Source organism: Bombus bifarius, unplaced genomic scaffold, assembly GCF_011952205.1.
Source record: "Bombus bifarius isolate JDL3187 unplaced genomic scaffold, Bbif_JDL3187 scf7180000008178, whole genome shotgun sequence".
Lineage (NCBI taxonomy): Eukaryota > Metazoa > Arthropoda > Insecta > Hymenoptera > Apidae > Bombus > Bombus bifarius.
Genome location: NW_022884495.1, coordinates 375,128 through 387,759, shown reverse-complemented (window position 1 = coordinate 387,759; position 12,632 = coordinate 375,128). Strand labels below are relative to the sequence as shown.

Here is a 12,632-nt window from a genome sequence, read left to right as displayed (position 1 = left end):
CGATATATCGATTTGTGCATACGAAATATCGAACGCCTGAAATTTTTCTTTCCGACAGAAGTCTACAATTGAAGCATCAAGTATGTTAGGTTTTTCTAAATATCTATCTTAATCGCTTTTAATTTTCAATTTAAACAAAAAATAGGAGGTTTGTTAAATTATTTACTCTGTGAAAAATTGAAAAATTGCTATATGATTTGTGTTTTTATTCATTATCGTAACAAACAATATTGATGTTATAGTGATAACCTAAAATAATGTTTGTCTTTCTTTAATTTCAAGTGCAATACTAGTTTATAATGTTAATACCTTTTATGATTTGGAATAAAAGACATGGTTTTATTTATGATAAAATGAACACATTAAAGTTACTTCTAACACGTGAGAGATAAGCGTCAAAACTTCGTATCAAAGCTAACCTCTCAAATTGTTTGTCTGTGATAAATTGAACAAGTTCTTAGTCTTTTTTTATTCATATATATTTTTCTAGTTATACATTTCTTTCACTTTATAACATATTGTTCACAGAAAATAGACCATTAATTCCTTCTTATTTTTGGTCTAAAATAATTATATCATTAAGTTCACAGTAACTAGTTTTTAATTATGTTTTTATTATTTTTAGAATGTTGATGCCAAAAAAGAATCGTGTTGCAATTTATGAGTACCTTTTTAAAGAAGGTGTTATGGTTGCAAAAAAAGATTATCATGCACCAAAACATCCAGAATTGGAATGTATTCCAAATCTTCAAGTTATTAAGGCTATGCAGGTAATAATTACACGCAATATAATTTTATATTGCATGCTTGATATGATTTAATTTGTTATATTATTAAAATCTATATATCTTATTTATTTTTTCAGTCTTTGAAATCTAAAGGATATGTTAAAGAACAGTTTGCTTGGAGACATTTTTATTGGTATTTAACAAATGAAGGCATTGAATATTTGCGTGGATACTTACATTTACCACCTGAAATAGTACCTTCCACACTTAAAAGACAAACCAGATCAGAAACTACAAGACCAAGACCTACAACAGGTGCAAGAAGTGAAGCATCTAGACCCACAGAAGATCGTGCTGGATATAGACGAGGTCCTGGAGGCCCAGCTGGTCCTGGTGATAAAAAAGCTGATGTTGGTGCTGGTACTGGAGATGTTGAATTCCGCGGTGGTTTCGGTCGTGGTAAACCACAATAATATTTTAATGTAAAATAAATAAACATTTCGTAATATACAAGCATTGTTATTTTAACCATCCTTACATTTTGAATAGTAATTTCAATAGACACAAGTTTTAGGGATTAATAAGTAAAGATCAAGATAAAACATGTTTATCATAATAATCTTTTATTTTATTTAATGTCGCATTATAAAATTGTACATTTACTTACAAATTGTATAATTATAGTTGTTATTAACATGTAAAGTCATAACTGGAAGCAAACAGTAGGCAATTATTATACAATTACAAAATATTGAAATTATAAGTTTGCTAAATAAATATATCATTTTTGACAAAACCAAAGTTAGAATAGGAAACATTGTAAATATATATTTGTGCTAAAGCAAGAATTTCATCAAAAGTTTTGTAATTCTTCTTCAATTAGTTGACAGAATTTTTTTGAGAAATGGTTTTAATATATACTGGCAGTATGACGTTGCTTTTTGTTTCATAGCTTTTTTATCTTTCAATGCAAAATCTTTCAAGCTCTTTTTGATTATTGCATCAATGTCTTCTACTTTCTTCATTTTTATGGTGAAATACTAGTACCTACATTTAATGGAAAGGTATATTTATAACAAGCACGTCATATATATTTTGTTCATTTCCCATATTCGCTATGCTTCAAAAAATAAATAGGTGTTATAAATTACCATTAACAAATTTTACATAAAATTGATGCTTTAAATAGATGTTAAAACGAACTAACTTAAACTTTATGTGTTAGCGCAATATATATTTCTATCGCTTGTCATATTTGTTTGTGTTTATATGTATTTAATATTATATTGTAATACCCTTAGTTTCTTCATTCAATAATTACCAATTGTACTGCTGAATTATTTATTTAGGATAATATATAAACAATAATTAAGCTCAAAATTTTAATTTAACATTCGTAATGAATGATATTATATTTCAAAGTGTTTGATGTTCCTAAATTTGACATTTATATTTAGTTTAATAGTGAATTTTATTTATAGAACAGTTTCTTATACGTTTAACCAAATTAAAGAAATTGCGAAAACATCAATTTTTTGAGTATACAATTTATAAGAAAAAGAACATCTTTAAATAAAAGAATAATGTTACACAGTGTACAATCAAGTAATAGGATTAAATTAAATGGAGTTAAACTTAGTTGTATATACAAAAAGATGTATCTTAATTCTATAATATTGAATTGTCATAATTTTACACTTGGAAGTTTCTTAATTTCATGCAAACTTTTTGTGACCTAGCAAGTTTGTATGTTTTTATCTTCTGTATGTATAAATACATGGTATTGTAAGCATATATGTACATATTCATGTACATATGTACATTACAAATATATATATCATGTGTAACATCTATAAAAGTTACGATTAAAACCATAAAATCATATTTGCATACAATTAATAAGAATCATGTATATGTAATACATATGAATTCTATGAATAGGTTATGTTGTTATCGATGAATCAATTAGACATATTCTCCTAAAAGAAATGAAAGTGGAGGCAATTTTTTAACCTAGGATGAACGTTCTAATAACCTTAGCTATTGTCACATCTCACTGTATCACAATTTGTACTCCAAAGGAAACAATTACCAATGCCACTATAACAAATTAGGAAAACTGCAAGAAGAAATACTAAACTACAAACAGTGCATGGTTTTCGTTCTAGGAAGAATCCAATTAGATAAAGTGCCATAAACATGACATGCGTTTGCAGCAGTGTTGGATTTACTGGTTTTGGTATCAGGAGCACTGGAATTAGCCACTGTAGGCAATACATCCTCTTTACTTTGTTGTTAGAGATGTATTTAAACTAGTTGTTTCATCTGTGGCGAAACTTCTGAAAAGAAGTACATAAATTATTTCCTCTCAGTTTATTCGTAAATTCACTTTTTACACGCACTACGATTTTTTCATACCTTATTTGGAAGCACCATAATGTTCTCGAAACATCTCGTCCTTCAAATTTGAAACGATTTAACTATACTCATGCTAGTAGGTACAAATATTTCCAATCTAAATTTTTCCAAATATGAGATTACACACATCTACAAATCAGATGGGAACATACAATATGACTAACAGCAGTTTACTTTACTGTTGTTTTCATGAAAACAACCTTTACATTATCTTTCAAAATGAAAAAAATTATTTAGAAAATTATTTTATCATCATTTGACTTCATATTCGTTAATAATAAATATATTTGTTATTTATTACATTATGTTCTGCTGCCCTTTATCCTTACACTAGAAATGAAAATGAGATGACAAGTTTGCTTTATAGTATTAATTTAAAAATTACTATTATTTTCTTACGCGGGAATACCAAATAGTACTAAAAGTAAGCACTGTTAGAATAATAGCATTCTGAGATAAGCAGATTTTAATATTTGTAACTTTAATTAATCTGTAACTAGTGCGCGTTATGTTGTATATTTCAATTATAAAGTATTTCAAATATAAAATATTATAATGTGTTATACAAGTATCTAACATGTATCGCAATAATTTAAATAAAAATTTTAAATCAACTTTGAAATATCAACAGCCAGTGTGTGCCAAATCTGAAAAAAGTTTAGAAAATGCCAATGTTTTAACAGAAAATTCAGAGCAAACTTTTATTAGAAGCACTAAAAAAATTCTTAATTTATTTAAAAAACCTATTATCAATCATAAGGAGGAAAAACGGGAAGGCAATGCTTCAATTAAGAGAAAAGAAAATAATGCAACTATTGTTAAAGAAGGTTTATCCATTATTACTGATAGTAATACAGCGTATGTACATAAATTTTTAATTCATTTAAATAGTAATTTTGTTTTTAATAATTCGATTATTCCCTTCTCTAGTATCTTTAATGTAGTAATCGGTAAAAAGTCTACGAGAAAACATAAAAGATGGGAAAATGATGGAACATTGGAAGTTACAGGAAAACATGCAGTCTTAAAGGTGATGTATTTGTACAAACTGTATATAAAAGATTTTTTTATTAAAGTTATAAACAAGCTATATATTTTGGCATTAAACAGGATATAGAAGGCAGTGTTATTCATAAAACTACAATTAATCCAGAAGTTTTGATAGAGGGCTTTAGAATGTACATAGATAATAAAGAAATTGAGGTAAAAATGAATGTATTTATATTAATAATTTGCTTATTTGAATCATTGTATAAAAGTGATATTAAAATATTTATAGATAATTGACAGAGCAACATCCAAATACATGTCCAATAAATCTATCTTAGAAAAAGTTTCAGAACCGCCCATAAAGAAGTTGAAAACTTCAAGTTCTAATCCATATCTTCCTTTAAAGCCATTATATAAAGGTATGATGTACTAAAATGAATAAAGGTACATTATGAAACTAAATTTTATAATGTATAAAATATATTAATCTTCATATCTTATTAAAGAACTAAAATTGAGATGCTGTCCACTGGTAATGCCATCTGTAAATATTTCAAAAAGTTGGGTAAATCATGATATGTCAGAAAATGAGACAGAAGTATTCGTAGATACCTGTTTAGTAAATGTACTTAGACCACATCAACGTCATGGTATTGTATTTCTATATGAATGTATTATGGGCTTAAAGGTATCTAATCATTTTGGAGCAATTTTGGCTGATGAAATGGGGCTTGGTAAAACATTACAATGCATTACAATTATTTGGACATTGCTAAAGAAAGGACCATATGGATATCCAATATTAAAATATATATTAATAGTAACTCCTAGTTGTTTGTGTAACAATTGGAATAAAGAGTTTAAGCAATGGTTGGGTTTCCATAGGATATCTCCATATGTTGTAAACGCCAAAAACAAGGCAAAAGATTTCAAAAAACATATAAGAAACTCAGTTATGATTATTAGTTATGATCTGCTTACCAGATGTGAACAAGAAGTCAAAGAAATACCTTTTAATTTAATTATATGTGATGAAGGACATAGATTAAAAAATAATGATATAAAAGTAGCAAAGGTATCAATATTTAATTTTAATTCAGAAAGAAACAATAACTAATATATGATTATATGTTTTGTTTAATACTATAAAGTATGTGAAATATATAAAATTTTAATATATTATATTTTTCTAGATTTTATATAACTTGAAGTGTAAAAGAAGAATTCTTTTGACTGGAACTCCAATACAAAATAATTTGCAGGAATTTTTTACTTTGATTGATTTTGTAAACCCTACTATATTAGGTAGTAATTCTGAATTTAAAAATTATTACGAAAAACCTATTGTTGCATCACAATGTCCTACTGCACCAGACCATGTTGTATCTCTTGGAACTGAAAGAGCTAATGAATTACGTGAAAAAACTAAATGCTTTATATTACGTCGTACACAAGAAACAATTAATAAGTACTTACCTTCTAAGCATGAATTAATTGTATTTTGCCGTTTATCGATCGAGCAACAAGATTTATATTCGCAAGTTACGGATTCATGGTTCAATAAAAGTCTATCAGATAATAACATACCACATTTAACAGTAATAACAGCTCTAAAAAAGATTTGTAATCACCCAGAATTATTTTATAATGAAAAAACTGAGCTTTTCTGTATTGATTCAAAAGGTATACATAAAACTTCTAATATAAAAGATAGTACAAAAACAGTATACTGTGGAAAAATTTCAATTGTACAAACATTATTGAGAAATTTAAAAAAAACGGAAGAAAAATTAGTATTAGTTTCATATTATACACAAACACTTGATATATTGGAAACTGTTTGTAATAAAGAAGGCTTACAATTTCTTAGATTAGATGGTAGTACAACAAGTAATACAAGATCTAAGATTATAGAACAGTTTAATTCAACCAGTGATAAGAGTAGTTAGTATAATCTATACTATTTTTAATTTAACAGTTACCTAACATTTTCTGAATGTTTATGCAACTATTCTAGAAGTATTTTTATTAAGTGCAAAAGCTGGTGGAGTTGGATTAAATTTACCTGGCGCATCTCGACTTATATTATTTGATTTAGACTGGAATCCAGCATCTGATTCACAAGCTATGGCAAGAATTTGGAGGGATGGTCAAAAAAAAGATGTTTACATATTACGGTTTGGATATTTTAAGTTAGAAACAGATATCTACATGTTACAGATATTCTTATAACAATATAAGTAAAACTTGTAGATTACTAACAACTGGTACTATTGAAGAAAAAATATTTCAAAGACAAATTAGCAAAGCGAGTTTAAATGAAACTGTGGTAGACCTAAATCCTTCATCTTCTTTTAAGTTGTCTATGAGTGAATTGAAGGTCTATTTTATTTATGTATTTTAAACATTGTACATTTTAAAGCAGTATCAAATAATTTATAATATTTGTAATATCTGTAGGATTTATTTACATTAACAGCGAATACGAATTGTTTAACGCATGATTTAATGAACTGTTCTTGCAATGGCTATAAAAAATCAGAAGAAACATCAGAAAAATTACATCAAAAAGATGCTACAAGTTATCAATTTCTAGGAGATAAAACGTTAAAATCAAATTTCACCATAAACCAGCTTTTGAAATGGGAACATTACCAACAACCAATTTCGGATAAAATAATTCAAGTAAGAATAATTTAATACTGAATATTAAAACTAGATATCAAATTAATAATTATTTCTAAATATTTTGTAGGAAATTATGCTATCAGAAGTATCTGAAAATATAACTTTTATATTTAAAAATTCTGTAGTAAATAGGACAGATTGAAATGATAAAACAAATATTTATATTTCATGTCATGAAAACACAATAATTATATATATATAATGACAGCAAATGTACAATTAAATACTTAAAGTTTGTTTTTATGTAATGTAACACTTATTAATCTTTCTATGCACTCAGGAGAATGTAAACGTTTTGTAAGTTCAGTTATTTCTTCTTCATTAACGTTCAATAAAATGTCCTTATTCCATCTGTTAACTAAACATTTTATTGCCAATATAGACTGAAAGAGGACATTTATTTGAAATAATTGTATCAGTATCTTGCATTTTATGTAAAACAGATTAGATCAAAGTATACCTCTAATGAAAGTTTAGTCAACTTTTTTAAATAGGTCCAAACTTCATCTAAATTTTGATATTTGTATACTTCATTGATGAAACCATAGTGTTTAGCTTCAAATGCACTCATTTTATATCCTAAATATAACATTTCACTAGCCTAAAAATTATTTAAGAATTGTAATTTAATCACAAATATAATAAGTTCACAATTTTAAATACCTTAGACTTCCCAAATATATTAGGAAATGTATATGTAGAACATCCTTCTGCACTAAGGCCTAATCTTGTAAATGGTGTTTCAAAATAAGCCTATAAGATAATGAATAACTACAGATCAAGCATAATTTAATTAACATAATGAAATACAACAGGGACTAATAATATATAACTAAAAATTATTTACACTATCCACTGCATATACAATGTCGAATAATGGAAGCATTGTTACTGCAATTCCAATTGCAGGACCATTTACAACAGCTATTAAAAGTTTAGGATATCTAATTAACATTTCTATAAATTCTCTGAAAAATTATTTAAAAGATTATTATTAAAATTTAAGTTTGTGATATTAAAGAATTAAAGATTAACATGTTTACAAATACTTACTTAAAGACATTAATTACACTTTTGATATCAAAATCATCTTCATCTTGGCTTGTTAATAAAGATTTAAAATCATTGCCACTACTGAAAAAACTTCCATTACCAGTTAAGATGACTATATATATGGTACTATTTTGAATAGATTCATGTAGAATTTTTATTAAATCTTTGTACATCTAACACATGAAGAACAAGTTTAATAGCAGCATTATTAATGAAACTCTTTATATGTAAACATACATTATTGTACTTATAAACTACAAACTAGACATTAATTATATATTGTGTAATAACTGCTGGATAAAATTACTATTTTAAAAATTATATTTAATTTCGCTCTTTATGTAAGATCTAAAAATCTAACTTTTGCACCATTACATGTTATTATAATATGTACTCTAATCTCTAGACAAAGTTTATAATAATAAATTAAATTTTAATACTAAGTTTTAACGGTTACTTACAGAAATAGTAATAGCATTTTTATTTTTTGGTCGATTTAATCTAATGTTTAGTATTCCGTTATCCACCGAACATAAAATATCGGATAAATTTTTATTGTCCATTATAAGCATGAGTGGTTATTCAGAATGAAGTTTGAGAAATAACTTTTTCACTAATTATTATAATCTATTTTAATGATATTATGTACAGTGAATGCTTACGATATAATTGTATACATTAAATTAACCTTTTGGACTCGAGATTATTTTCATCTCGGATGAATTGACAACTCGAGACATTCCGCGGCATATTTAATGAATTCTCTACCTCTAACTTAGAATTAATTATAAAACTTTTATATTTTTCATTTTCATGTATGTTTACGTCTCAAAGAGGAAAATTTCTTAAATATTAGTGTTTTGCTCGACTCATTTCATCAAGAGCAGACCCTGCAATCCTTCCTAATTCTTGTTAAAATGACATGTAGTTTTCCATTTATATCTATTTCTAGGCTCCAAAAAAATACTTTTCACAACTATTTCAAGGATTTGCTTAAGAGACAGTACGTTGAGGCATATTGGTCGGCACGATCAACACCACCCATATATATTATGTAGTTTATTATAGCATTGGGTTTTTTCACTTTAACTTCAACTCTACCTCGTAAAATTATTTTTATAGGAGTTAATCCTGGATTATACCAATTGGTTAGACATGTCACGGTCGTCTTGTCTTTCAGTGCTAAATCTAAAGTATTGCCTTCCCGGTATGCTATTATAGACTTATTACAAAATTTTGGTTTCTTTATAAGATTTGGCAAATTCTTCATATTTGTTAGGATCGTCCCGGTCAAATGACATATCAGTTTCTGTAATTCTTCCGACAAGGTATAACTTGTATTTCTGTCTGTAAATATATGATGTTCCTGAGCACCAGGAATTTTCTCCAATATTGTGTAAAAATGCAACAGTATTCTTGTTGATACCAGAAGATCGGATCTTATCAATTTCTCTCAGTTAATAATATAAATAAGTTATGAAATTATATAAAATATCCATAAAGAATAAATTTAAAAATCTTGAATATATCTGTTTCATATTTCAGTGTATTTTATAGAGAACAATAAGTTATTTGATTTAATATTGTTAGTGAAATATATGTTTTCACACAATTTACACAAATCAAAAAATTTATTATTCTGCAGTAATAATATATACAGCAAGATTTTCAAATGAAGAGATTACCTTAGACACATAAAGATGGTACGACATAAGAAAACTAATTTTATATTTACAATGTTTATATCATACGTCCTTAAATAAATATCAAAGAAGAAAAGTAGCTGTTTAACAAGTATGATCCGTTCTGTTTTAATAATACAAGTAAATGTTACAAATGATGATCCTTACTTTTTATTACACAGCTAGTATTGCTTTTCAGTTAAATACTTGTTTTGTAACTGATTATAATCGCAATTCTTTTCATTCTTAATAGTACCATTTCGGTAAACCTAAAATATGAGACTATAAAGATAGTACTTTTGCACTATACACATGTTCACAATGTTATCATATTTGACATATATATTTCTTCACGACTAGCACTTGCACATGCTAAAAATTACAGAGTTCACTGATTTCAAAATTATATTTTGTAATCACAGATTACATGGCCATATTACTGTCCCTAGATATTTCTACAAAAATTATTATTTCATAAATAGCAGTGTATTTGTACATTATATATAACTTACATGAAACGTAAATAAATATATGTATATATATTTAATTTTATAAAGAATATTTAAATGCTTCTATAACTTAAGGCTTTTAAACGTTTTAATTAAACGTAAACGCAATAAAATTAACTATTGGATATTATTATATCCATTAAGAAGAGGAAGCTTTATCCGGAAATAACTAATGAATTTTTGCTATCAGAAAGATAGAAAGTGTTTGTATAATATTAAATAATTTTTAAATTCAAAGTGCACAATGCAAATTAAAAAAATTACAATTCTATAAAAAAAATGCATTTAAAACAATTTGCTACACCTTAATATTATCATCTGTTATATATATTAAAGCATTTAGAATTAGATATAAGAATCTTGTGACTGTTAATTCGCTTTGTAAAATTAGAAACTGGGAATATTACAATAGTAACTTTGGTATCATAAAACAGAAGTAGTTCATTCAGATATAATTTACACAAATGATAAAATTCATTGCTATTTCTGCTTGCTTTCTTTTTTTAAGATTAGAAACATTTCCACCTACAACACTCCACCTACTGCTGTTTTTACTCCTTCACCAAGCGCTAGAATTAAGTAACAGTGAAAAAGTTGGAAGTAATTAATTTTTAATAAAGAACAGTAAAGTAATAAGTTTAATGTTTAAAATATTAATATATTTAGTTAAACTATTACGGCTTCAAAACTTTTTCAATGAATTTCTTCATGTCGCGCATTTCCTGTGGAAGTGATTATTATTTAAAGATGATTATTATATGAAGTAATTACAATACAAAAATTTTATGAAAGCTAAGATGCTGCTTACCTCATCACAGGACGCATGCATCATCCCTCTATATGTTTTGAATTCTGTTTGTGTCATAAATTGTTTGAGAACTGATGCAGTCAATTGACCCCATCTGTATGGCACTATTGGATCACAATCACCATGACATTGCAGTAGTGGAGTATTTTTATTTCCTATTGCATCCTATAAAATATGTAATGTTATAAATGTTATATTGTAAAATATTAAGCATAAACGTAGTGTGAATATACACACAGCAGGGAATTTTTGATGCAAAGGAAGCCAAGCTGATAAAGCTATAACACCAGCTAAAGGCTCTGGAAATGTAAGAGCACTATATATAGCAAGAGCACCACCCTGACTAAAACCTCCAAGAACAATACGTTTTGTGGGTATTCCTGCTGCAACTTCTTCTGCAATTAAAGAATGTACCATTTCTGCAGCTCTGCGAATACCTTCTTCGTCTTCAGGCCCACTTGGTTCCAAAGATCGTAAATCAAACCTACATTTATTGATATACATATTATTTACTATTAATGAATTATTATATAAGTTCATATGATTAATAAGAATTGTAAATTAATTTATTATATTACATATTACTTACTTACCAAGAAGGCATTCTAAATCCTGCATTTAATGTTACTGGCATTGTAGGCCTAAAATGATAAAGCTAAATGATATATTTACTACTTAGATAAAAATTAAAAAAAAGATACTTAGATAAAATTACTACGAGCTCTTATTGAGTCATATAGTGTTATTTTTATATCAATTATACATACGCAGTTGGACAAATAACTTTAATGTGAGGAGATCTTACTGCTCCCATTGAGCTAGCCCAACCATGACTATAAAATACATTAAATAAATTAAGAGATTATGAAATTGACATATTATATAATCGTAAAAATTGCCATTTACCCTGTATCACCCAATCCATGGAAAAATATAAGCTGAAACAAAAATAAAATTATACTATATAGAAATAATAAAATCAGTTATAGGAACGTATATTATTAATTTCTTCTACTTCTTCAAACCATGTGCGTATTTATTGAATAAAAGTATTTAAAAGTATAGTATTAATTTTTTGAAAATTATTTTTGATACTGATAGATTTTAATTTAAAAAAATAATTCAAATCTCAAATATAAAAGAAAACTAGAGTTATAAAAATATCAAGCACATACTTAGAATTTGTATGATAAAATTATGTCAAGAATAATTAACTTATGGTTAATTAAAAATCACTTTGCGCCAGGCATAACCAAAAAAGAGACATCTTGAAGAGATTTTCCGCTTACTGTCGCTGTATGTCTGGCCGTAGCTGCTATCACCACAGGATTCACTGTTGTCATTATTCCTCGCTTTTTTGGACGGGCTGCAAGAAAACGGATAAAACGTATAACAATTCGGTAAAAATCGTAAATATAGAATGGCGGAAGATTCTTCTTGACACTGCTTGAAATTCCCTAAAGCGAAAAGAGAGGGGTGGACAAAAGTTATGCGCATGCTTTACGAATCTGCTTTTAAATGAAAATCTAAATTATTACGCAAACCTGAAGAATTGCCCATTGTCAAAGCATAATTACAAAATACTTTATTATCATCAGTGATGTGGTAAAATATCCAATTTTCTGTAAACTATCCTTCGCAAATCGTTTGAAATTGTCAAATAATTACAGATTAATATTCGTAACAATGTATGTATAGCTGTCAAAGAATATACATTTCTTAGAAGTGTTACAATTGAAATCCTTTTCTTAAACGA

General features: G+C 26.8%; 5 protein-coding genes across 8 annotated transcripts; 2 read left to right on the top strand and 3 right to left on the bottom strand.

Annotated features, from left to right (window-relative positions):
* LOC117209587 (40S ribosomal protein S10-like) lies at nucleotides 1–1,238 on the top strand. 2 transcript variants are annotated; one of them, XM_033451779.1, is made up of 3 exons: nucleotides 1–80; nucleotides 626–770; nucleotides 866–1,238. In XM_033451779.1, the coding sequence occupies exons 2-3, from the start codon at nucleotides 627–629 to the stop codon at nucleotides 1,199–1,201; spliced, it is 480 nt and encodes a 159-aa protein (XP_033307670.1). In that variant the 5' UTR covers nucleotides 1–80; nucleotide 626; the 3' UTR covers nucleotides 1,202–1,238. The 2 variants fall into 2 exon arrangements, with proteins under 2 accessions (XP_033307670.1, XP_033307672.1); XM_033451781.1 differs by having other exon boundaries at nucleotides 37–148.
* Nucleotides 1,239–1,680: 442 nt separating this feature from the next.
* Nucleotides 1,681–3,067, bottom strand: LOC117209588 (bladder cancer-associated protein). The gene has a single exon (XM_033451782.1). The coding sequence runs from the start codon at nucleotides 3,005–3,007 to the stop codon at nucleotides 2,765–2,767; it is 243 nt and encodes an 80-aa protein (XP_033307673.1). The 5' UTR covers nucleotides 3,008–3,067; the 3' UTR covers nucleotides 1,681–2,764.
* A 464-nt stretch (nucleotides 3,068–3,531) lies between these two features.
* Nucleotides 3,532–7,031, top strand: LOC117209580 (DNA repair and recombination protein RAD54B-like). The gene is made up of 10 exons (XM_033451770.1): nucleotides 3,532–4,004; nucleotides 4,077–4,176; nucleotides 4,257–4,349; nucleotides 4,426–4,555; nucleotides 4,643–5,211; nucleotides 5,330–6,080; nucleotides 6,154–6,313; nucleotides 6,390–6,516; nucleotides 6,597–6,821; nucleotides 6,892–7,031. Exons 1-10 carry the CDS (start codon nucleotides 3,724–3,726, stop codon nucleotides 6,964–6,966), a joined length of 2,511 nt encoding a protein of 836 aa, XP_033307661.1. The 5' UTR covers nucleotides 3,532–3,723; the 3' UTR covers nucleotides 6,967–7,031.
* On the bottom strand, nucleotides 6,957–8,580 carry LOC117209583 (enoyl-CoA delta isomerase 3, peroxisomal). Of its 2 annotated transcripts, none has more exons than XM_033451773.1 (6): nucleotides 8,339–8,449; nucleotides 7,878–8,050; nucleotides 7,672–7,792; nucleotides 7,488–7,577; nucleotides 7,285–7,425; nucleotides 6,957–7,207 (listed from the first exon to the last, which is right to left on the bottom strand). In XM_033451773.1, the coding sequence occupies exons 1-6, from the start codon at nucleotides 8,447–8,449 to the stop codon at nucleotides 7,052–7,054; spliced, it is 792 nt and encodes a 263-aa protein (XP_033307664.1). In that variant the 3' UTR covers nucleotides 6,957–7,051. The 2 variants fall into 2 exon arrangements, with proteins under 2 accessions (XP_033307664.1, XP_033307665.1); XM_033451774.1 differs by having other exon boundaries at nucleotides 7,078–7,182; nucleotides 8,339–8,580.
* Nucleotides 8,581–10,484: 1,904 nt separating this feature from the next.
* Nucleotides 10,485–12,354, bottom strand: LOC117209584 (acyl-protein thioesterase 2). 2 transcript variants are annotated; one of them, XM_033451775.1, is made up of 7 exons: nucleotides 12,166–12,354; nucleotides 11,783–11,814; nucleotides 11,644–11,709; nucleotides 11,470–11,517; nucleotides 11,114–11,360; nucleotides 10,877–11,041; nucleotides 10,485–10,790 (listed from the first exon to the last, which is right to left on the bottom strand). In XM_033451775.1, the coding sequence occupies exons 1-7, from the start codon at nucleotides 12,217–12,219 to the stop codon at nucleotides 10,743–10,745; spliced, it is 660 nt and encodes a 219-aa protein (XP_033307666.1). In that variant the 5' UTR covers nucleotides 12,220–12,354; the 3' UTR covers nucleotides 10,485–10,742. The 2 variants fall into 2 exon arrangements, with proteins under 2 accessions (XP_033307666.1, XP_033307667.1); XM_033451776.1 differs by lacking the exon at nucleotides 12,166–12,354 and adding an exon at nucleotides 12,052–12,144.
* Nucleotides 12,355–12,632: the final 278 nt, after the last annotated feature.

Excerpts from the sequence above, each read along its gene's own strand:
- LOC117209583 (XM_033451773.1), bottom strand. The coding sequence starts at position 8,449 with ATGCTTATAATGGACAATAAAAATTTATCCGATATTTTATGTTCGGTG. Across the intron at positions 7,793-7,877 it reads AGTGTAATTAATGTCTTTAA|AGAATTTATAGAAATGTTAA; the intron begins GTAAGTATTTGT and ends ATAATTTTTCAG. Across the intron at positions 7,208-7,284 it reads TGACTAAACTTTCATTAGAG|TCTATATTGGCAATAAAATG; the intron begins GTATACTTTGAT and ends GTCCTCTTTCAG.
- LOC117209587 (XM_033451779.1), top strand. The coding sequence starts at position 627 with ATGTTGATGCCAAAAAAGAATCGTGTTGCAATTTATGAGTACCTTTTT. Across the intron at positions 771-865 it reads AAGTTATTAAGGCTATGCAG|TCTTTGAAATCTAAAGGATA; the intron begins GTAATAATTACA and ends TTATTTTTTCAG.
- LOC117209580 (XM_033451770.1), top strand. The coding sequence starts at position 3,724 with ATGTATCGCAATAATTTAAATAAAAATTTTAAATCAACTTTGAAATAT. Across the intron at positions 4,177-4,256 it reads GAAAACATGCAGTCTTAAAG|GATATAGAAGGCAGTGTTAT; the intron begins GTGATGTATTTG and ends GGCATTAAACAG. Across the intron at positions 4,556-4,642 it reads TTTAAAGCCATTATATAAAG|AACTAAAATTGAGATGCTGT; the intron begins GTATGATGTACT and ends ATCTTATTAAAG.
- LOC117209584 (XM_033451775.1), bottom strand. The coding sequence starts at position 12,219 with ATGACAACAGTGAATCCTGTGGTGATAGCAGCTACGGCCAGACATACA. Across the intron at positions 11,710-11,782 it reads CATGGATTGGGTGATACAGG|TCATGGTTGGGCTAGCTCAA; the intron begins GTAAATGGCAAT and ends TGTATTTTATAG. Across the intron at positions 11,361-11,469 it reads GGATTTAGAATGCCTTCTTG|GTTTGATTTACGATCTTTGG; the intron begins GTAAGTAAGTAA and ends CAATAAATGTAG.
- LOC117209588 (XM_033451782.1), bottom strand. The coding sequence starts at position 3,007 with ATGTATTGCCTACAGTGGCTAATTCCAGTGCTCCTGATACCAAAACCA.